This window comes from Salvelinus fontinalis, chromosome 2, assembly GCF_029448725.1.
Source record: "Salvelinus fontinalis isolate EN_2023a chromosome 2, ASM2944872v1, whole genome shotgun sequence".
NCBI lineage: Eukaryota > Metazoa > Chordata > Actinopteri > Salmoniformes > Salmonidae > Salvelinus > Salvelinus fontinalis.
The window spans coordinates 79,019,126-79,040,815 of NC_074666.1; the positions used below are offsets into that span (position 1 = coordinate 79,019,126).

Genomic DNA, 21,690 nt, shown 5'->3' on the forward strand with positions numbered 1-21,690 from the left:
TCACATGGAGCTGTCAGAAAGCATTGCGTTACAGCACGTACAAGTCACACAACTGCAAGTCGGCCGTGGTGTGCCAAGCCAACGCAAGGAATTATAATGCTGCACATTAGACATTTTCTCTTTCTCTGTTGCTGTTTGTGTTTCCATAGCAGCTACACAATTCACTTAGCCCCAGTGAGTCATACAAGATAAGCACAGATACCTGTTGTTATTCAGCTTGATAATGACGTAGTCATAGGGGCCACACAGAGGGCAGATTCTACTGTACTTATAGGGTTTGTCCCAAATGGCACCCTATTCTCTATAAAGTGCACTACTTTTGACCAGGGCACATAGAAAATATGGTGCCATTTGAGACACAGTCTCTGCTGTTTTTCTGAGCTGGGCTCCTATTCAACTCTCTCCTTTCTGTTAGCTGAGAACAGCTAGGAGCGACTCAAGTTAAAAAGGTGTAAAATAGTCCTCTCACATGGAGGTAGAAAAACCTTGACTTTGCCATTAGCAGAGGAAGACTGGTGGATGCTCTGTCAAAAGCATTTCGGAGAATTCTTCCTCATCTTAAATGCAAATGAAGCAATTTTACAAACCGAGATATTCAAATATTAATGTGTCTGAGAATATAGTTTCATTAGGGATTTTATGTGTTCCAACAAGAGATATGTGTAACCATAAACTGTTCCTCCTAAATAATCAATATTGTTATTGTATATATTATCTACATATATTATTGTATATATTTTTCAAAGGTTAAGAGGTACTAAGTAACTGCATTGTTATGATGACGTTATAACTGCTACAGGCCAACTGGACAGTGCTGAGTGGACTGGAGCTGGAGCTGTCTGAGGTGCCCAGTCAAATCACTGACTGGGTCAGACATGCAGGTGCAGCACTTTCTGTTGACCTATTATGATGATACTTCCTCTTTTGTACTACACTCATGTCTCACTGTCTCATGCATTGTTTATTTGCTGGACTTTATTTGGAATTGTGTTTCCAGTACTATTTCCCCTGCAGTTCTGTAACACTCCAACACTCTCCATGCTTATCAGAAGGGATGTAGTATCTACACTACTGCTCATTTCGTTGTATTGCACACTGTACATGTGTGTGGTGTCTTTGTGAATAAGAACGTCCACTATATGAACGTGTGCGGATGTGAATGGGATGTAAACGTTAGGGGAAGGATAGTGGTCCCCCATGTGATTTCACTGGAAAGCACAGCTGAGCCAAAGCTGTTAGGAGACATGACAAGTCAAAGTTGTTATGAGAGTGAGTTGGAGACGACAAGCCATATGTACAGTGTTGGCTGCAAACCAAGCGTGAAGCTCTGCTAGCTAAGACGACCACAGAGCTTTGAATGTTAGGTGCTACTCTTGTTTGTCTTGTCATCTTTAATTCAATCACATCCTTCCCTCCATCTGCCTAATGTCTTGCTATTTTCTTGATTTTGTCTACCCCCAATGTTGACATAATTCAAGATAACTTATGTTTCACAAACAGGCCGGAAATTAAACTAAAAACCCAGTCCTTTTCCCACATTCTGTAGGGCTGTTTTGTGTTTATTTGACACAGGGAGACAGAGAATACACAGAGAGAGAGGGAGAGAGAGAGGACTAGGTTGAAAGAGGGTAAAGCAGCCAAAGCAATAATTCAGTATGATGCTGTTTGTCTCAGTCTCCCTCTCTGAGTGCACACACACTCTCCTGCTCTCCCATTCTGCTCCTGTTGTGTAAGTCGTGGCAGCAGCCGACAAACAGAGGGGGAGGAGAGAGAGAGGGAGAGAGAGAGAGAGCGTGCTGGCGTTCTCAGACAGACACTCATCGCTCGCACTCTCACTGGCTGGGTGGACAGAGCTGTGGCGCAGGAGGAGAGGAGCACAGAGAGGACACACTGCCCGATGAGAGAGAGGGGACCAGAGGAACAGCCTGTCTCCACAGGAGGAAGAGAATACAGAAAATAACAGGGCAATATCCAAAGGAAGGGAAGTGAGAGAGAGAGAGAGAGAGAGAGAGAGAGAATGCACACATCTACTTCATGGGAGGAGGAGGAGCCCGGTTGGGGGTGGAGCTGAGAAGGATTGACGGACATCGACCCAAGAGGAGGAGGAGCGTGAGGGCAAGTTGATGAATTTGATTTGGAGAGACAAGTATTTTTAGAAAAGGAAGAAAACAAGAGGAGCGTTACGATTGGAAATACCACAGTTCTGAGGGAGAGAAACAGAGTGAAAGAAAACTGGAGCGAGAGAACGAGGGAGAGAGAGATACCAGGATCTGAGCGTGACCGAACAGATTTTCCATCGACTCTGGTCAGGTCTCCCACAGGGAAACGCAGTGTGTGTGCATGTGCTCTCTCAGTGTGAATGAGTGTTTGCGTGCGTCTGGGACTGAGAAGCGTGTCTGCTCCTCGCACAAGACGGGCTGGCCGTACATCATCACCCGCAGAACACAACACCCGCTCCTCCAGTCAAGAGAGGAGGAGAAGAGAAAGGAGAACGGAGGGGAGAATAGGGAGGGAGTGAAAGAGTGACAGATGGGAAGAGGGGAAGGCTGGAAATGAAAAAGATAAAAGTGAGCTCCCAAAAAAAGCCGGAGAAGAAATTAGCGAGGTAGACTCACAAAGGCTATTAGTGATGCGCGGCTGCTCGCTTTAGCAGTGTCATGTAAACAAGATCAGCCTCTGGCCGTGGAAGTGTTGGAGGGTGAGCAGGTTGAACGAGGCTGAGCATCACTGATCGAAGTGGAGCGACGGCAAAGTCCCAACAGACAGCAGCCTCGGCCGGCAGAGAGAGGAGCGCCGACAGAGCAGAGCAGAGGGAACCGGCAGGACGAGCCTCTCTCTGACAGACGGCACCAGATAGAACCACAACAGACTCACTGCTCTCTTCTTTTACCTTCCGTTCTTTCATTTTGTCTGTGCTTCTCAGCTCATCTTGCCTCTCTCTCCTCTAGCACTCACTCCACCCCCTCTCGTATACCCTCCCTATCCTTTTCCCTCTCCCTCCCTCTCGCTCTCTAGCTCTCTCTCTCTCTCTCTCTCTCTCTCGCTGTCTCTTCCTCTCTCGCTCTGTGTTACACTAACTGGTGCGGATGCTGGAGTCGCTCATGTAGAAGCTGCATCACTTGGTGCATATTTGCATGGCTGAATGTATTTCTTACTGCTGAGTTGGATGAGTGGAGTACTTTCAGGTCAAGGGAACCAGATGGACTGAGAGGGAGAAGCCCAACAAGTAGCTAAAGAGTAAAACAGGACACCAACAACAACAAACAGAAGACACTGTGACAGAGAGAGAGAGTTAGTATGTTTGTGTGTGAGTGAGGTTGTGTGTGAGGAGCTTGTACAGATTGTGTGTAACAGCAGTCAGATAAGCACAAATCCAGGTGTGGATTACATCGGTGGGGATATCGGTGCCCTGGAGCTCCATGTGGGGCCCAGCCCCTGAGGCCTGGCTGGGAGATGAAGCCTTTCTCTCGGCACTAGGAGCGGTGTGGGCAGCCATGGCTCTGGAGGGGCGATGTCTCCAGCGGGGATCCCCAGCCGTGGTGAGGAGAGGCCGCCGGCGCCTCCCTGCAAGGCCAGGCCTGTCCTCAATCACCTCCACCCTGCTGGCTGGGACACGTCTGCACGGCCTCAGGCATGTGTGTGTCCCCGGTGGCTCCATAGGCCGTCGGGCCTTCTGGCTGCTGGCCCTGTGCACCTCATTGGGCCTGCTCCTGTCCTGGTCCTCCAACCGCCTGCTCCACTGGCTCTCCTTCCCCACCTACACACGGATCCACACAGAGTGGGCCAAGGAGATGGCCTTCCCCACAGTCACTATCTGCAACAACAACCCAATCCGCCTCTACAAGCTCACCAAAAGTGACCTGTACTTTGCTGGCCACTGGCTGGGCCTACTGCTGGCCAACCGGACGGTGAGACCCATGGTGCTGGATTTGCTGCAGGAGGACAGCCAGGCCTGGTTCAGCAAACTGTCTGACTTCAGGCTGTTCCTGCCCCCCAGAAACTTTGAGGGCAGCAACCTGGAGTTTATGGACCGGCTGAGCCACCAGCTGGAGGAAATGCTTCTCTCCTGCAAGTACCGAGGAGAACCGTGCGGTCCCCAGAACTTCACCTCTGTAAGTCTCAGCATAGCTCCCTCTTAAATCACTTCTTCATTGACAGTTTAGCTCTGTGTGGTGGTTGAACCTCCCAGACTGTTCATCTGATTTCACCTGTTGTCTCTCCTCTTTTCATGGAGTTTCATCTCTTTCCTTGAAGTTCACAGTAGTTAACAGCAGGGTTTGGAACCCCAAAAAATGTCCATTCGTTTTGTTCTGAACAGAACCATTATTTGTTTTGTTTTTTTCCACTGTTCCGACCTGCAAAAGTTCTGATCAGTTTGGAAACAAAAAAAAGTACCAGTTTATATCGTTCCTCTCTGTTCCTTTTTAAATGTCTGAAGTAAGTGTTTTTTATTACACTAGCTCAGCATTACATTTCTTTACCAATCAGTGAGGATACGGCAGCTTGCAATGGAGCGGGCAAGCTATATTTGTTTTAGCCTAGGCAGCCAATGGTAGAGTTCTCATTGGGGCTGAACATTTTAGCCCAGTCCGACCCAAGCCCGATGAGCTGAAGCCCGAGCCCAGGCCTAGTCCGAAAGCCCATAAATGTAATGAGCCCGAAACCGAAATGATGCCTGATTTCTAGAAAACGGACGCACCTTTCCCTAGACCATATTGCTCTTTTGTTCAAGTTAACGAGTAGACTATTCATTTACACTGGTTTTTACAACAACGTGGCGGAGATGGAAGCGAGCAGAGTGAGGAGAGAGTGAAAAGCACTTGCCGTGTCTAAGAGAAGCGATGAGAGGGGAAAATCCAACTTGAATATAATCAACAACTGTTGTATGTGGATCTCAGGGTTTATACAGTAAGACATCCAGACTGTTGTATGTGTATCTCAGGGTTTATACAGTAAGACATCCATACTGTTGTATGTGGATCTCAGGGATTATACAGTAAGACATCCATACTGTTGTATGTGGATCTCAGGGATTATACAGTAAGACATCCATTCTGTTGTATGTGGATCTCAGGGTTTATACAGTAAGACATCCATACTGTTGTATGTGGATCTCAGGGTTTATACAGTAAGACATCCATACTGTTGTATGTGGATCTCAGGTTTATACAGTAAGACATCCATACTGTTGTATGTGGATCTCAGGTTTATACAGTAAGACATCCATACTGTTGTATGTGGATCTCAGGGATTATACAGTAAGACATCCATACTGTTGTATGTGGATCTCAGGGTTTATACAGTAAGACATCCATACTGTTGTATGTGGATCTCAGGGATTATACAGTAAGACATCCATACTGTTGTATGTGGATCTCAGGGTTTATGCAGTAAGACATCCATACTGTTGTATGTGGATCTCAGGGTTTATACAGTAAGACATCCATACTTTTGTATGTGGATCTCAGGGTTATACAGTAAGACATCCATACTGTTGTATGTGGATCTCAGGGTTTATACAGTAAGACATCCATACTGTTGTATGTGGATCTCAGGGTTTATACAGTAAGACATCCATACTGTTGTATGTGGATCTCAGGGTTTATACAGTAAGACATCCAGACTGTTGTATGTGTATCTCAGGGTTTATACAGTAAGACATCCATACTGTTGTATGTGGATCTCAGGGTTTATACAGTAAGACATCCATACTGTTGTATGTGGATCTCAGGGTTTATACAGTAAGACATCCATACTGTTGTATGTGGATCTCAGGGTTTATACAGTAAGACATCCATACTGTTGTATGTGGATCTCAGGGTTTATACAGTAAGACATCCAGACTGTTGTATGTGGATCTCAGGTTTATACAGTAAGACATCCATACTGTTGTATGTGGATCTCAGGGTTTATACAGTAAGACATCCAGACTGTTGTATGTGGATCTCAAGTTTATACAGTAAGACATCCATACTGTTGTATGTGGATCTCAGGGTTTATACAGTAAGACATCCATACTGTTGTATGTGGATCTCAGGGTTATACAGTAAGACATCCATACTGTTGTATGTGGATCTCAGGGTTTATACAGTAAGACATCCATATATATATATACATATATATAAAATATAAATATATATCTTCAGAAATTAGACAAATGCTTCTGTTGCCTGTTTTGAAGTGTGTTTGGTTCCTTGAGCTAACTGTTTTCGTTAGAACAGAATATCTGTGATTTCTTATCATTTATTCAGAATTGTTTACACTGTTCCAAACGGTCAGAAAACAAATATTTGAATAATAGCCTAGGTTTACACACACGGGTCACACAGCGCTCAATCCTCTCCTCCTTCTTGATCTCTTTCTTCTTTTTGTTGTTGTTATTATTATCATAATTATAAAAGTAACTAAGCTAATATCATCAATAGTGGGCTTAGTTTTAAAATGAATAACAAAGGCAGCCTTGAATAATTAAACAAATAAACCGCAACATGTCAGCAACTGTCGGAATGCAACTGTGTTTAATCTTTGTAGGCAAAAACATTCATTTCTTCGTTAGAACAGACTCTCGAGGATTTCTTATTTGTTAGGTGTTGTTTACACTGTTCCAGTGTAAACAACACCTCATTTCAATATTCAAGACTCCATGTCTAACACCTGTTTGGCAGTGGCACACAGCGCTCGGCTTACCCACCTTCTTCGGTTTCTTCTTAGGATTATTATTATTATTATGCAGTAACATAGTAGCCCATATAAGTACGAGTCAGTCAGTCATGACTTTAAATACAATCAAGCTTTTTATTTCGAAAACAAAATAACACATGAAATGTTCTGCCTAACTAGGCCATGGCCTAAGCATTAAGGAAACAGAACAGAATACAGCAAAAGAACACATCAATTAAACAACATTGGAGCCATGGAGTCTTGAATATTAAAATAATAAATAAATGTTCTGGATATTATTAGCTGTACGCCAGCCTATGTCCTAACGGGTGCATGCATGTGTCACCTGAACAGAGCATGGCAGGGAAGGCACATTTAGCAAATAGCGAATATTTTTGCGTTCTCAACAAATTAGGTAACATAACTTTTCAGTCAGAGAAACAACAAGTAAGAAACTAGTGAATTACTGTAGTTAGATTGCAGCTTCAGCACCTCGGACAGCGCAATACACATGGCAGCCTGTGGCTGCTCCTGCAGCTGACAGGGAGGAGAGAGAGACAAGGGTTCATGCTGAAATTGAGATCTCTAGTGCATGGGCGCTATCAGCTGACTAAGATATAGTTGTTTACATGCGCGATGGTCAGACAAGTGTAGGGTGCGAGATGCGACTGAAATTTTGTAGGTGGGGGGAGAGTAAGAGAGGGTGGAGGAAGTGGCTTGGCTTGAAGCACTGGGCACAGTTATGACATTATCTGAATTAGGCCCACAGAATTATACCTACGGAGGAGCGGCTTCTATGGAGGAACTTTGAATGTCTTTGAACTTCCGAGAGTTGTCTTAATGTTGAACCAGAGCTAGCTAGCTAACTAACAAGCGTGTGTGTATAGAGCCACACCAGAATAAAAAAAACACATCTTAGCTTTTTGTAGTTATTTAATCCAATGTGAAACGTGATAACTATAGTATCCGTAACTAGCATTGAAAAAGTGAATCCATTCTTCTCTAATTAAATATCTCTCCCTAATTTCTAAACGCTTGTAGCGTCAGTAGGGTACAGCAGCCTAAGCTTTGAAGGGGGAAGGGCATGTTGCCTACACACACATACACTGGGAAAGATTTTCAGCTGGCAGGCAGACACTGGAATATACGTTTCTGAGTGACAGAGTGAGGGCTTTGCATAGGCGCCTCTCTGCCCTGAACATAGAACAATGTTATTTTTTTATTTCACCTTTATTTAACCAGGTAGGCAAGTTGAGAACAAGTTCTCATTTACAACTGCGACCTGGCCAAGATAAAGCAAAGCAGTGTGTCACGTTCTGACCTTAGTTCCTTTGTTTTGTCTTTTGTTTTAGTATGGTCAACGGCGTGAGTTGGGTGGGTTGTCTATGTTAGTTTTTCTAGGATTTTGGTTGATATGGTTCTCAATCAGCTGTCAATCGTTGTCCCTGATTGGGAACCATATTTAGGTAGCCTGTTTTCTGTTGGGTTTTGTGGGTGGTTATTTTCAGTCTTTGTGTGTCTGTACCAGATAGAACTGTTTCGGTTGTTTCTTTGTTGTTTTGTTATTCAGTGTTCAGTTTTGATTATTATTAAATATCATGAACACTTACCACGCTGCACCTTGGTTCTCACCTTCTTCCACCGACTGTAACGGCTGTCTAATGCCTCCTCCTCGGATGAGGAGGAGGAGTAAGGGTCAGACCAAAATGCAGCGTTGAATGTAGACATAATGAATTTATTAAAGAAAGACGAAACACGAAAACTCTTAAACAAACTACAAAACAACAAACGACGTAGACAGACCTGAACTTGAGAACTTACATATAGACACGAAGAACGCACGAACAGGAAAGACTAGCCAAACGAACGAACAAACGAAACAGTCCTGTGTGGTGCAACAGACACAGACACAGGAACAATCACCCACAAACAAACAGTGAGAACAGCCTACCTTAATATGGTTCTCAATCAGAGGAAACATCAAACACCTGCCTCTAATTGAGAACCCTATCAGGCAACACATTTAACCCAACATAGAAACACATAACATAGAATGCCCACCCCAACTCACGCCCTGACCAACTAAACACATACAAAAACAATGGAAAACAGGTCAGGAACGTGACACCGACGACAGCCGTTACACAGTGTGACACATACAACAACACAGAGTTACACATGGAATAAACAAACACACAGTCAATAATACAATAGAAAAAGTCTATATACAGTGTTTGAAAATTAGGTAGGATAAGGGAGGTAAGGCAATGAATAGGCCATAGTGGCTAAATAATTACAATATAGCAATTAAACACTGAAGTGATAAATGTGCAGAAGATGAGTGTGCAAGTAGAGATACTGGGGTGCAAAGGAGCAAAATAAATCAAATAAATAACAATATGGGGATGAGGTAGTTGGATGGGCTATTTACAGATGGGCTATGTACAGGTGCAGTTATCTGTGAGCTGCTCTGACAGCTGGTGCTTAAAGATAGTGAGGGAGATATGAGTCTCCAGCTTCAGTGATTTTTGCAGTTCATTCCAGTCATTGGCAGCAGAGAACTGAAAGGAATGGCGGCCAAAAGAGAAATTGGCTTTGGGGGTGACCAGTGAAATTTACCTGCAGGACCGCGTGCTACGGGTGGGTGCTGCTATAGTGAACAGTGAGCCGAGATAAGGTGGTGTTTTACTTATCAAAGATTTATTGATGAACAGGAGCCAGTGGGTTTGACGACGAATATGAAGCGAGGGCCAGCCAACGAGAGCATCAGGTCGCAGTGGTGGGTAGTATATGGGGCTTTGGTGACAAAACGGATGGCACTGTGATAGACTGCATCCAATTTGCTGAGTAGAGTGTTGGAGGCTATTTTGTAAATGACATCGCCGAAGTCAAGGATCGGTAGGATAGTCAGTTTTACGAGGGTATGTTTGGCAGCATGAGTGAAGGATGCTTTGTTGCAAAATAGGAAGCCGATTCTAGATTTAATTTTTGGATTGGAGATGCTTAATGTTATGTAATGTAATTAATGTAATTAACCAGTTCCCATGCTTTTAAAATAACTGTAACGCTTGTCGTGGTTGGAAGAAGAGGAGGACCAATGCGCAGCGTGGTAAGTGTCCATATTGTTTTAATATGAATAAATGAACATTGAACAAAAACAATTAAACGACAAACGAACACTCCTGTACGGTGAAACAAAACACAGAACAGAAAATATAATCACCCACCACACACAATTACAAACAGGCTACCTAAATATGGCTGACAACGACTGACACCGGCCTCTGATTGAGAACCATACTAGGCCCAACACATAGAAATCTACCAACAGAACAAAACATAGAAAAAACAACATAGAATGCCCACCCCAACTCACGCCCTGACCAAACTAAAATAAAGACATAACAAAGGAACTAAGGTCAGAACGTGACAATAACGCTTCTGTTCCGGAACAGTATAGATCACTTCTTTCCCGGTTCTGATTCTGTTCCTCAATTGTTTTTAATTAAAATATTATAATAATCTGGTTTTAGGTTCAGGGAGCTTTTCGGTTCTATTCCCTGAACCGGTCCCAACTCCTGGTTCACAGTCACACCCTTTTACCTGTTTTTTGTCCTTAAACGCTGTCATGGAACTCTAGAACCAAGGTAGGCTATTATTATTATATTTATCTACATATTTTTTCATCCCTATGTTTTGAGCTGTTGGATTTATCCATCTTGAATAGTACTTAGTATTTGCTTTGTATAGTATTTACTAACTGTTGAGGAAAAACTCATTCCAATGATCAGGCAGAGCTCATTTTCTGGTTTATAAGAGTTTTATTCAAGCAATTGCCAGGAAGTTCCTTCTCAGGATAAAAGCCAGATAGTAACTTGATTATTTTCAAATCACAGTCGTCACACACTTTATCTACACAAAGAGCTGTTTACCCCTCCTAGAGGGAGGTAAGCTTACAAAAGAGATAAGGGTTAATTATCTCTACTCCCTTAAAGCATTAAAACAAATAAAAGCAGGTTCTAACCAGTTCTCACAGACTATGTGTCAAAGACAGGGGAGTGATAAGATCTTTAGAACCGACAAAGACAGAACAAGAATCAGACTAGTTAGGCATTTAGGGCCCCAGAGATAAGGGTCAATAACAAATCCCTCCTTTGTGGGGTGTATGAAGACGTTATTGGACAGCAGGGACAATTCCCAGTGAAAAACACAATTCAGCTCAAGCATTTTCATAGAATTTAGACTGTAACAAAACCATTTTGCCCCCACATAACTGTTACCCAGTATTCGCTTTGTACAATATTTACTTATCCTGAGCAAAAATATAAATGCAACATGCAACAATTTCAACGATTTTACTGAGTTACTCAGCATGTCAATTGCACGCTCCCTCAAAGCTTGAGACATATGTGGCATTGTGTTGTGTGACAAAACTGCACATCTTAGAGTGGCCTTTTATTGTCCCCGGCACAAGGTGCACCCGTGTAATGATCATGCTGTTTAGTCAGCTTCTTGATATGATACACCTGTCAGGAGAAATAATCACTAACAGGGATGTCAACAAATTTATGCACAGCATTTGAGAGATTTTTTTTATTTTTTACATATGGAACATTTCTAGGATATTTTATTTCCACTCATGAAACATGGGACCAACACTTTACATGTTGCGTTTATATTTTTGTTCAGTATAGTATTTGCTCTGTTTATTGTAGTTTCTTCCATGCTCATTAGGGCCTGTTCATGGTTCTGTTGATTAGATTTGGGCATTACTTGTTGAGCCATGTGGTGGCCTTGGCCTGGGAGCCATTTCATATCACAGGGAACAGTCTCTATTGCCAGCCCCATGAGAACTGTACTGCCTTCTCTCTCTCTCTCTCTCTCTCTCTCTCTGTCTCTCTGTCTCTCTGTCTCTCTGTCTCTCTCTCTCTGTCTCTCTCTGTCTCTCTCTGTGTGTGTGTGCTTCTCATGGTGCTGTGACAGATGTTTTCTCTGAGGTGACACAAATGCTCAAACACTCTTTGAAATGTTATTTTTGCATTTCATTTTTCTCTTCTTATCTCCCTCCATTGGCCCTAGAGCCTGTAAAACTCACTGGAGAACAGAAAGGGAGTGTCAAATGAAGGTGATGCGTGCAGTACTGTGTTTGTGAAGACAGAGTGTATGTGTCCATGTGTTTATGTGGGACTACTGCTACAGTCCTCACTGATATGTCAATCATTATAGCACAAGTTGTAGGCTCTCAACCACTCTCACTTCATGTTACATGTTGAGCAGCAGTGCATTAAAACCAACTAACAGAGCAATATTAACCTCCACCCCTTCAATAAATATAGTTGAACGAGTGCAAAGCAGTGGTCTCACTCTTCATACTCCTTCATGGCCCCATTGAGATGGTCAGCCTTGTGTCCATGGCTGCATAGAGATGGATGACTTTCATTAAGTTTAAACACAGCGTCCGATTAGCGCTCGCGCTGTAATGATCCTGCTGTCAGTCCTCTGTATCGGCGGCCTTCCTGTCCGGAACAGGACGAGGAGCAGAGCAGCACGCCGTCAAACAATGTGGTACTTAATCAGAAACATGCCCTCAGGCCAAGACCCGGTAATAATGTTTCAAACCAATCTCAGTCATCTGGAGTGAGGTGCTCATCCTGATTGCAACACAGACATCAATTTATTTAGGATTCTCACCACGGTGGCTCCTGAAGTTCTGTGGCTGAGTAATATATACAGGGTATAGACAGAGTGGCGTACAGGATACGGACAGGGTGCAGACAGGGTGCCCACAGGGTATAGACAGCATATACAGACAGGGTGCAGACAGGGTATAGACAGCATATACAGACAGGGTATAGACAGGGTGCAGACAGGGTATAGACAGCATATACAGACAGGGTATAGACAGGGTGCAGACAGGGTATAGACAGGGTGCAGACAGGGTGTAGACAGGGTGCAGACAGGGTATAGACAGGGTATAGACAGGGTATAGACAGGGTGTAGACAGAGTATGGACAGCATATACAGACAGGGTATAGACAGGGTGCAGACAGGGTATAGACAGGGTGCAGATAGGGTATAGACAGGGTGTAGACAGAGTATAGACAGCATATACAGACAGGGTATAGACAGGGTGCAGACAGGGTATAGACAGGGTATAGACAGGGTGTAGACAGAGTATAGACAGCATATACAGACATGGTATAGACAGGGTGCAGACAGGGTATAGACAGGGTGCAGACAGGGTATAGACAGGGTGCAGACAGGGAGTAGACAGTGCAGACAGGGTATAGACAGGGTATAGACAGAGTATAGACAGCATATACAGACAAGGTATAGACAGAGTATAGACAGCATATACAGACAGGGTATAGACAGGGTGTAGACAGCATATACAGACAGGGTATAGACAGGGTGCAGACAGGGAGTAGACAGTGCAGACAGGGTATAGACAGGGTATAGACAGAGTATAGACAGCATATACAGACAAGGTATAGACAGAGTATAGACAGCATATACAGACAGGGTATAGACAGGGTGTAGACAGCATATACAGACAGGGTATAGACAGGGTGTAGACAGGGTGTTTTTTATTAATTTATTTTATTTAACCTTTATTTAACTAGGCAAGTCAGTTACCCCGGTCAACCCTAACCCGGACAACGCTGGACCAATTGTGCGCCGCCATATGGGACTCCCAATCACGGCCGGTTGTGATACAGCCTGGAATTGAACCAGGGTCTGTAGTGACGCCTCTAGCACTGAGATGCAGTGCCTTAGACCGCAACGCCACTCGGGAGCACTGCTGTAGAGAGGGTGTAGACATGGTATATAGACAGGGTGTAGACATGGTATATAGACAGGGTATAGACAGGGTGTAGACAGGGGGTAGACATGGTATATAGACAGGGTATATAGACAAGGTATAGACAGGGGGTAGACATGGTATATAGACAGGGTATATAGACAGGGTATAGACAGGGTGTATAGACAGGGTATAGACAGGGTGTAGACATGGTATATAGACAGGGTATATAGACAGGGTATATAGACAGGGTGTAGACATGGTGTAGACATGGTGTAGACATGGTATATAGACAGGGTGTAGACATGGTATATAGACAAGGTATAGACAGGGTGTAGACATGGTATATAGACAGGGTATAGACAGGGTGTAAACATGGTATACAGACAGGGTATATAGACAGGGTATAGACAGGGTGTAGACATGGTGTAGACATGGTATATAGACAGGGTGTAGACATGGTATATAGAAAAGATATAGACAGGGTGTAGACATGGTATATAGACAGGGTATAGACAGGGTGTAAACATGGTATACAGACAGGGTATATAGACAGGGTATAGACAGGGTGTAGACATGGTATATAGACAGGGTGTAAACATGGTATATAGACAGGGTATAGACAGCGTGTAGACAGGGTATATAGACAGGGTATATATAGACAGAGTGTAAACATGGTATATAGACAGGGTATATAGACAGGGTATATAGACAGGGTATAGACAGGGTATAGACATGGTATATAGACAGGGTATATAGACAGGGTGTAGACATGGTATATAGACAAGGTATAAACAGGGTGTAGACAGGGTATAGACAGGGTGTAGACATGGTATATAGACAGGATATAGACATGGTATATAGACAAGGTATAGACAGGGTGTAGACATGGTATATAGACAGGGTATAGACAGGGTGTAGACATGGTATATAGACAGGGTATAGACAGGGTGTAGATACGGAATATAGACAGGGTATATAGACAGGGTGTATAGACAGGGTGTATAGACATGGTATATAGACAGGTTATAGACAGGGTGTAGACACGGAATATAGACAGGGTATAGACAGGGTGTATAGACATGGTATATAGACAGGGTATAGACAGGGTGTAGACACGGAATATAGACAGGGTATATAGACAGGGTGTATAGACATGGTATATAGACAGGGAATAGATTACTTCAAGCCAGTTCTCTCAGGATGTAAGTGGCTGTGTTTGATTTTGACTTCGTATGTGTGAAGATGTCCATTACAGTCAGACTGTGTGAAGATGTCCGTTACAGTCAAACGGTGTGAAGATGTCCGTTACAGTCAGACTGTGTGAAGATGTCCGTTACAGTCAAACGGTGTGAAGATGTCCGTTACAGTCAGACTGTGTGAACATGTCCGGTACAGTCAGACTGTGTGAAGATGTCCGTTACAGTCAGACTGTGTGAAGATGTCCGTTACAGTCAGACTGTGTGAAGATGTCCATTACAGTGAGACTGGTTTTTCATTGAGCCGTGGTTGAGCCGTGTTTGAGTTGTATTGTGATGGTGGTGTGGGTGTTGTTCTTTGTATGCACAGTATGTAGCATTGAGCCGTGGTTGAGTTGTATTGTAATTGTGGCGGGTGTGTTTCTCAGCTGGCTATGTGTTTAAGCCTACTGTACAGTAGAGGTTGATCTCTGTCTACTGAGCCAGTGGGATTCCAGTGAGGCCTTCCTCTCACCTCTCCCTCCACTGTTATAACACAGGAGGAAGTCTGATGTGATGTCTGTAACTGGCCCCCTCAGTGTCAGTGTGCACATCTCATTAGACCATCAGTGCATCACAGAAAAAGGCTTCCCTCAGGCCAAATCATTACCACTGCATTTAGAATACTGCCACTGGAAGAGTGACATGAAGTGTCAATGATAATGAGATTTGTGTGTGTGTGTGTGTGTGTGTGTGTGTGTGTGTGTGTGTGTGTGTGTGTGTGTGTGTGTGTGTGTGTGTGTGTGTGTGTGTGTGTGTGTGTGTGTGTGTGTGTGTGTGTGTGTGTGTGTGTGTGTGTGTGTGTGTGTGTGTGTGTGGTTGCCTGGTTATGAAAGGCTTAACAGTGCAGAGAATCCTTTGAACTGCACAGCAGAGAGAGTGAGAACACACATATAGAGAGAGAACACATAGAGAGAGAGAGAGAGAGAGAGAGAGAGAGAGAGAGAGAGAGAGAGAGAGAGAGAGAGAGAGAGAGAGAGAGAGAGAGAGAGAGAGAGAGAGAGAGAGAGAGAGAGAGAGAGAGAGAGAGAGAACCAATATGGTAGTGAATTTAAATGAGGGGGACCATAATTCTGCCCAAACTCCTGTGGTAGACTCCCTTGTGCCAAATCTATCACAGTGAACAGGAAGTAGGGGACAGCTCCCTGATCAATAAATCCATTAGATGTTTGCTATAGTTTATGGAGGTCCATTTCCCTCTCCCCCTCAGCCTTACGTCACAGATAGAAATCTACACTGAACCAAACCACACTATTCCCCACTTCATTGTCAAGGATTACTGAGCAACGCGGGCCGCTTTAGCTTTTTTTGTGCCGCCTATGTCCAAACAGTGGCTAAAAAAGTGAATGTCAAGCCCTGCACATTGACTCATACTGTATGTGTGGAAGGAAGCTCATTGTCATTCACTCCCAGAGCTCTATTTTCGTCTGGCATTAAGTCAGCGCAATTGTCAAACGCACACTCGCAATATCTGACGTGGGAGCCTCTAAAGTTCAGCCACGCCCATTGCCACGCCACCCTGCCACGCCCATCCACCTAAGGCCCTTTTTGATCATGAAGAAACGCTGGTGATCACAGACCCATAACCCAATAAACTCACAGATGGCCTTAGCTTCCCCCAAATGATGATGTGTATCATACCTGATCAAAGCTGTGCAGATGTAGTAGATAATCCATTCTCTACTGTATATCACATATACAGATCTATACCCTACCTAACCAAGCCCCTGTGTGAAACAGATGTGACACCTCAGATGATACATTCAAACAATGCTCAGAGATGGAGATTAATAGCCAATCAAGCACTCTCGACAGGACATGTAACACTTCTGCCTTGCCTAACCACTATAATCTATCAGTTATATCCCTGGAGAAATCTTAGAACGACGTTAACTTATTAACAGCGTTGCTGCTAGGTGTGTGTGTGTGTGTGTGTGTAGCAAAGGCCTATATGATTGAGTTAGTTATCGGTCTAGACGTGAATCGATTTTTCCTCATTGCAAGCCATTTTTCCATAATATTTCTTAATGGTGTGATGTTAGGCTTTGTGGATAATACATTTTATAGAGACAGGGTAAACTCACAGTGCCTCAGAGTGATCTATGTTCTAGATGGAGAAATGAAAGCACACATTCACTGAGTGGATTGCCATGAAGTCACAAAGTTACCTCAATCACAAATAATCTGCTTTTTCTCTTCCAGTACCTTGAATAAGCTCTTGCTTTGCACTGCACCCCAAGTCTAACCTCAAACAATATCATGTTTTCAAACTTTTTTGTGTGCAAATGTCAGCTTGGTTTTTCACATCTCTTATGTAGCCTACTGTTGCCACTGTTTCTTTGTATAGCAGAAAGCTTCCTCCACCTGTTGTTTCCCTTGGACATGAAGGCTGTGTGAGGTGATTGACATGACCCTGTTTGAACACGAAGGCAGTGTGAGGTGATTGACATGACCCTGTTTGAACACGAAGGCTGTGTGAGGTGATTGACATGACCCTGTTTGAACACGAAGGCAGTGTGAGGTGATTGACATGGCCCTGTTTGAACATGAAGTCAGTGTGAGGTGATTGACATGGCCCTGTTTGGACATGAAGTCAGTGTGAGGTGATTGACATGACCCTGTTTGAACATGAAGTCAGTGTGAGGTGATTGACATGGCCCTGTTTGGACATGAAGTCAGTGTGAGGTGATTGACATGACCCTGTTTGAACATGAAGGCAGTGTGAGGTGATTGACATGGCCCTGTTTGGACATGAAGTCAGTGTGAGGTGATTGACATGACCCTGTTTGAACATGAAGGCAGTGTGAGGTGATTGACTTGGCCCTGTTTGGACAAAGCTAGTCCAGTTACCATGGGGCCTGTGAGAGCAAGCGGTGGTTTTAAAAACACCTGGTTAAGAAAGCCAAGCTCTCCTTGACCTTTCAGTGGGGCGCTGTACAACACACCATAAACTATTGATCTTGCCTAGATTAAACAATGCTGCCAGTCAGGGGGAGCTGTAGCTCCAGCAGCCCCCGTCCACAGCAATCTCATTAACACAGCAAGCCCTCTGTCCACCATGTCCAGCACCCAATCCAATTTTCATCTGGAAAATAGAGACACAGAAGTGCTCTGAGATCACCAGGTCCAGCTGCCTGCCGTCTACCTAATAGTAAAATCTATACCATTGACATATGCTACGGCCGGAGTGATGCTCAGGCTGCTGGTCATTTATATGCCAGTAGGAGTGATACTCAGGCTGCTGGTCATTTATATGCTAGTAAGAGTGATACTCAGGCTGCTGGTCATTTATATGCTAGTAGGAGTGATACTCAAGCTGCTGGTCATGTATATGCTAGTAGGAGTGATACTCAGGCTGCTGGTCATTTATATGCCAGTAGGAGTGATACTCAGGCTGCTGGTCATTTATATGCTAGTAAGAGTGATACTCAGGCTGCTGGTAATTTATATGCTAGTAGGAGTGATGCTCAGGCTGCTGGTCATGTATATGCTAGTAGGAGTAATACTCAGGCTGCTGGTCATTTATATGCTAGTAAGAGTAATACTCAGGCTGCTGGTCATTTATATGCTAGTAGGAGTGATATTCAGGCTGCTGGTCATGTATATGCTAGTAGGAGTAATACTCAGGCTGCTGGTCATTTATATGCTAGTAGGAGTGATGCTCAGGCTGCTGATCATTTATGTGCTAGTAGGAGTGATCCTCAGGCTGCTGGTCATTTATATGTTAGTAGGAGTGATACTCAGGCTGCTGGTCATGTTTATGCTAGTAGGAGTGATACTCATGCTGCTGGTCATTTATGTGCTAGTTGTCACGTTCCTGACCTATTTTCTGTTGTTTGGTATGTGTTTAATTGGTCAGGGCGTGAGTTTTGGGTGGGTAGTCTATGTTATGTGTTTTCTATGTTGGGTTAATGGGTTGCCTGGTATGGCTCTCAATTAGAGGCAGGTGTTTGGCGTTTCCTCTAATTGAGAGTCATATTAAGGTAGGTTGTTTCACATTGTTTGTTGTGGGTGGTTGTCTTCCGTGTCTGTGTATGTTGCCCCACACGGGACTGTTTCGGTATGTTTGTTCGTTCGGTTTTTGTGTAGTCTGTTTTTCCTGTTCGTGCGTTCTTCGTGTTACATGTAAGTTTTTAAGTTTAGGTCTGTTTAGTTCGTTTTGTTAGTTTGTAATCCTTCCAAGTGTTTGTTTTCGTGTTTCGTCGTTTAAAAAAAAAAAAAAATCATTATGTATTCACAACCCGCTGCACTTTGGTCTTCCGATCCCTCTCTCCTCTCCTCGTCCGAGGAGGAAGAATATTACAACAATCTTTACAGAACCACCCACCAAACCCGGATCAAGCAGCGGGAAACGGACAGCGCACAAAACAGGATTTCTGGTCTTGGGAGGAAATCATGGAAGGAAAAGGACCATGGGCTAAAGTTGGAGTAAATCGCCGCCCATTGGAACAGCTGGAGGCAGCTCGGAGAGCGGAGGAAACCGTTATGAGGGGACACGTCTAGCACGGAAGCCCGAAAAGCCCGCAAGTACAACCCAAACATTTCTTGGGGGGGGGGCTAAGAGGTAGTGGGTCTAGGGCAGGTAGGAGACCTGCGCCCACTTCCCAGGCTAACCGTGGAGAGCGGGAGTACGGGCAGACACCGTGTTACGCAGTAGAGCGCACGGTGTCTCCTGTATGTGTGCATAGCCCGGTGCGGGTTATTCCACCTCCCCGCACTGGTAGGGCTAGAATGAGCATTGAGCCAAGTGCCATGAAGCCGGCTCTACATATCTGGCCACCAGTACGTCTCCTTGGGCCGGCTTACATGGCACCAGCCTTACGCATGGTGTCCCCGGTTCGCCTACATAGCCCGGTGCGGGTTATTCCACCTCCCCGCACTGGTCAAGCGACGGGGAGCATACAACCAGGTAAGGTTGGGCAGGTTCGGTGCTCAAGGGAGCCAGTACGCCTACACGGTCCGGCACATAGAACCAAGACGGCGTAGCAGTGTAGACGTCTTTGTCCTGTCGTGTCCCGTGTCCCTTGTATATATCTTTTTACATCTTTTTCTTCGCATATCTTTTAAAAATACTTTCTTAAACCTCAACTTCTAAATACTCTCCTGCAGCTCGCCTCACCCAATGTGGCGTGGATCTGCTTTTTTCTAAAGTATTTCTATTTACTTCTGATCTGGAATCCATCTACTGAAGATAGCCAGCTAACTGCCTACCAGCTATCAGTTAGCAAACCATTGCTAGCGGTCATCAGCTAACCTTTAGCTCGGAAAGCTCTCGCTAGTTCGAACAACGTGACTAAAACCAGAGCATAACGGACCTATTTCTCTCCATATCCCCGGATTCCTACCGTAAACTCTGAACATTTTCATCTGGATCTTCGCAACTAGCTAACCACAATCCCGGGTGACCACTCCTGGCTAGCGTCTCCATCCCGGAGCAGGCACCGGAGCAGGCACCAATTAGCCTGAAGCTAATTAGCCTGAAGCTAGGGCTCCTGTGCTACCACTGAAGCCCACTCCTGGGCTACAAGACCCGGACCCATTTACTGCCGGTACGGAGCACGGAACCCCGCCTATCCTCTACGACTGGAATACCGCCATAATCTGCCCGGGGACTCCAACAGGCCCCTCAGGCGTGACGCCCGCTGAAGGCCCATTCTGCTAACCTACTAGGCCTGTTAGCTACCTAGAGCTACCTGGAACCCTACTAATTCCACGACTGGTCTATCGACGTCACCGCACGAAGAGGCAAAAACAGACTTCCCCCCCATCGCGACGTCCCCCAAAGGCTAACTTGCCTGCCCCGGTCTGCTAACTGCTAGCTTATCTTGCAGCTAGCGCAGCCAGGAAGCTAGCACCAGTTAGCAAACACAATTCTACAATTCACAACCTCTCTTTCGCCATCGCTATCCGGCTTGGATTCTCTGTCGACACGACCACGTCTGGTTTGCAGACGTGCCCTCAAACGGTGCCCTCAACCGGCCTCCGTCTGAGCAGACCCCCTCCGTCTGAGCAGACCACCGCCCCGGGCTACTAACTTTAAACGCGTGCTAGCTTAGTGGAGGCCTCACTACTCCATCTACGGCTGCCCCCTGGACACTATGATCACTTGGCTACATAGCTGATGCCTGCTTGACTGTCCATTAATTCACGGTACTCCATTCTGTTTATTTGTGTTTTATCTGTCGGCTCTGTGCCTTAACCTGTTGGGGATGGGGGCGCTGTTTAGACTATTTATGCTAATTTGGCTAATTTTTTAAACGGCTTCCCACAAAATCCTTGATCGTACAATATGCATATTATTATTATTATTGGATAGAAAACAGTCTATAGTTTCTATAGGAGTTGAAATTTTGTCTCTAAGTGGAACAGAGCCCATTCTACAGCAATTTCCCTGACATGGAGTCAGATTTGAGAAATGTTGGCCACTTTTCTGAAGTCAGTTAAAAGGGCACTGTCGTTGCTATGACTATACGGACACTTCTTACGTCTTCCCCTGGATGCCTTTACGTGATGACGATTCCAACGGGGTCGATTGCGCGTTCACAGGCCCTACAAATGAAAAAAACCTTTAGCTAGCAAGTCTTTTCTTGCTGCGTAACGCGCGTGGAAGACACCGACCCTCTCCTGTTCCAAGCGTTAGTTTAGCCTGTTATATTTCTCCGGTCATCTTTTCACTCGTTATAGGAGTTACAAACATCATAAAGTAGTTAATTTAAAGCGTTTTATAGCAATTTATATCCGTTTAGTGCGATTTTGGGACATTTATTTTTGCAACGATGTGAAAAGTTGGGCACGCTTTTCAGTTCATCCCGAACGCAGTTGACATTTCCACATGGCAAGAGGACAGCTTTCCACCAAAAGACGATTTCTCCCAAGAAAGGATCCTTTGCCCAAGATACTGATGGAAGAACAGCTCAAGGTAGGACATTTTTATTATGATAAATCGTGTTTCTGTCGAAACATTTTAGTGGCTTAGGACGCCATGTTTTT

General features: G+C 44.6%; 1 protein-coding gene across 1 annotated transcript in view; it reads left to right on the forward strand.

The window, feature by feature from the left end:
- The first annotated feature begins 1,680 nt into the window (after nt 1-1,680).
- The window catches only part of LOC129827847 (acid-sensing ion channel 2-like), a 177,870-nt gene continuing 157,860 nt past the window's right edge, over nt 1,681-21,690 (forward strand). The window contains exon 1 of the mRNA XM_055889079.1: nt 1,681-4,112. Within this exon, the coding sequence (XP_055745054.1) occupies nt 3,420-4,112 (693 nt within the window). The 5' untranslated portion in view covers nt 1,681-3,419. The remainder of the gene's footprint in view (nt 4,113-21,690) is intronic.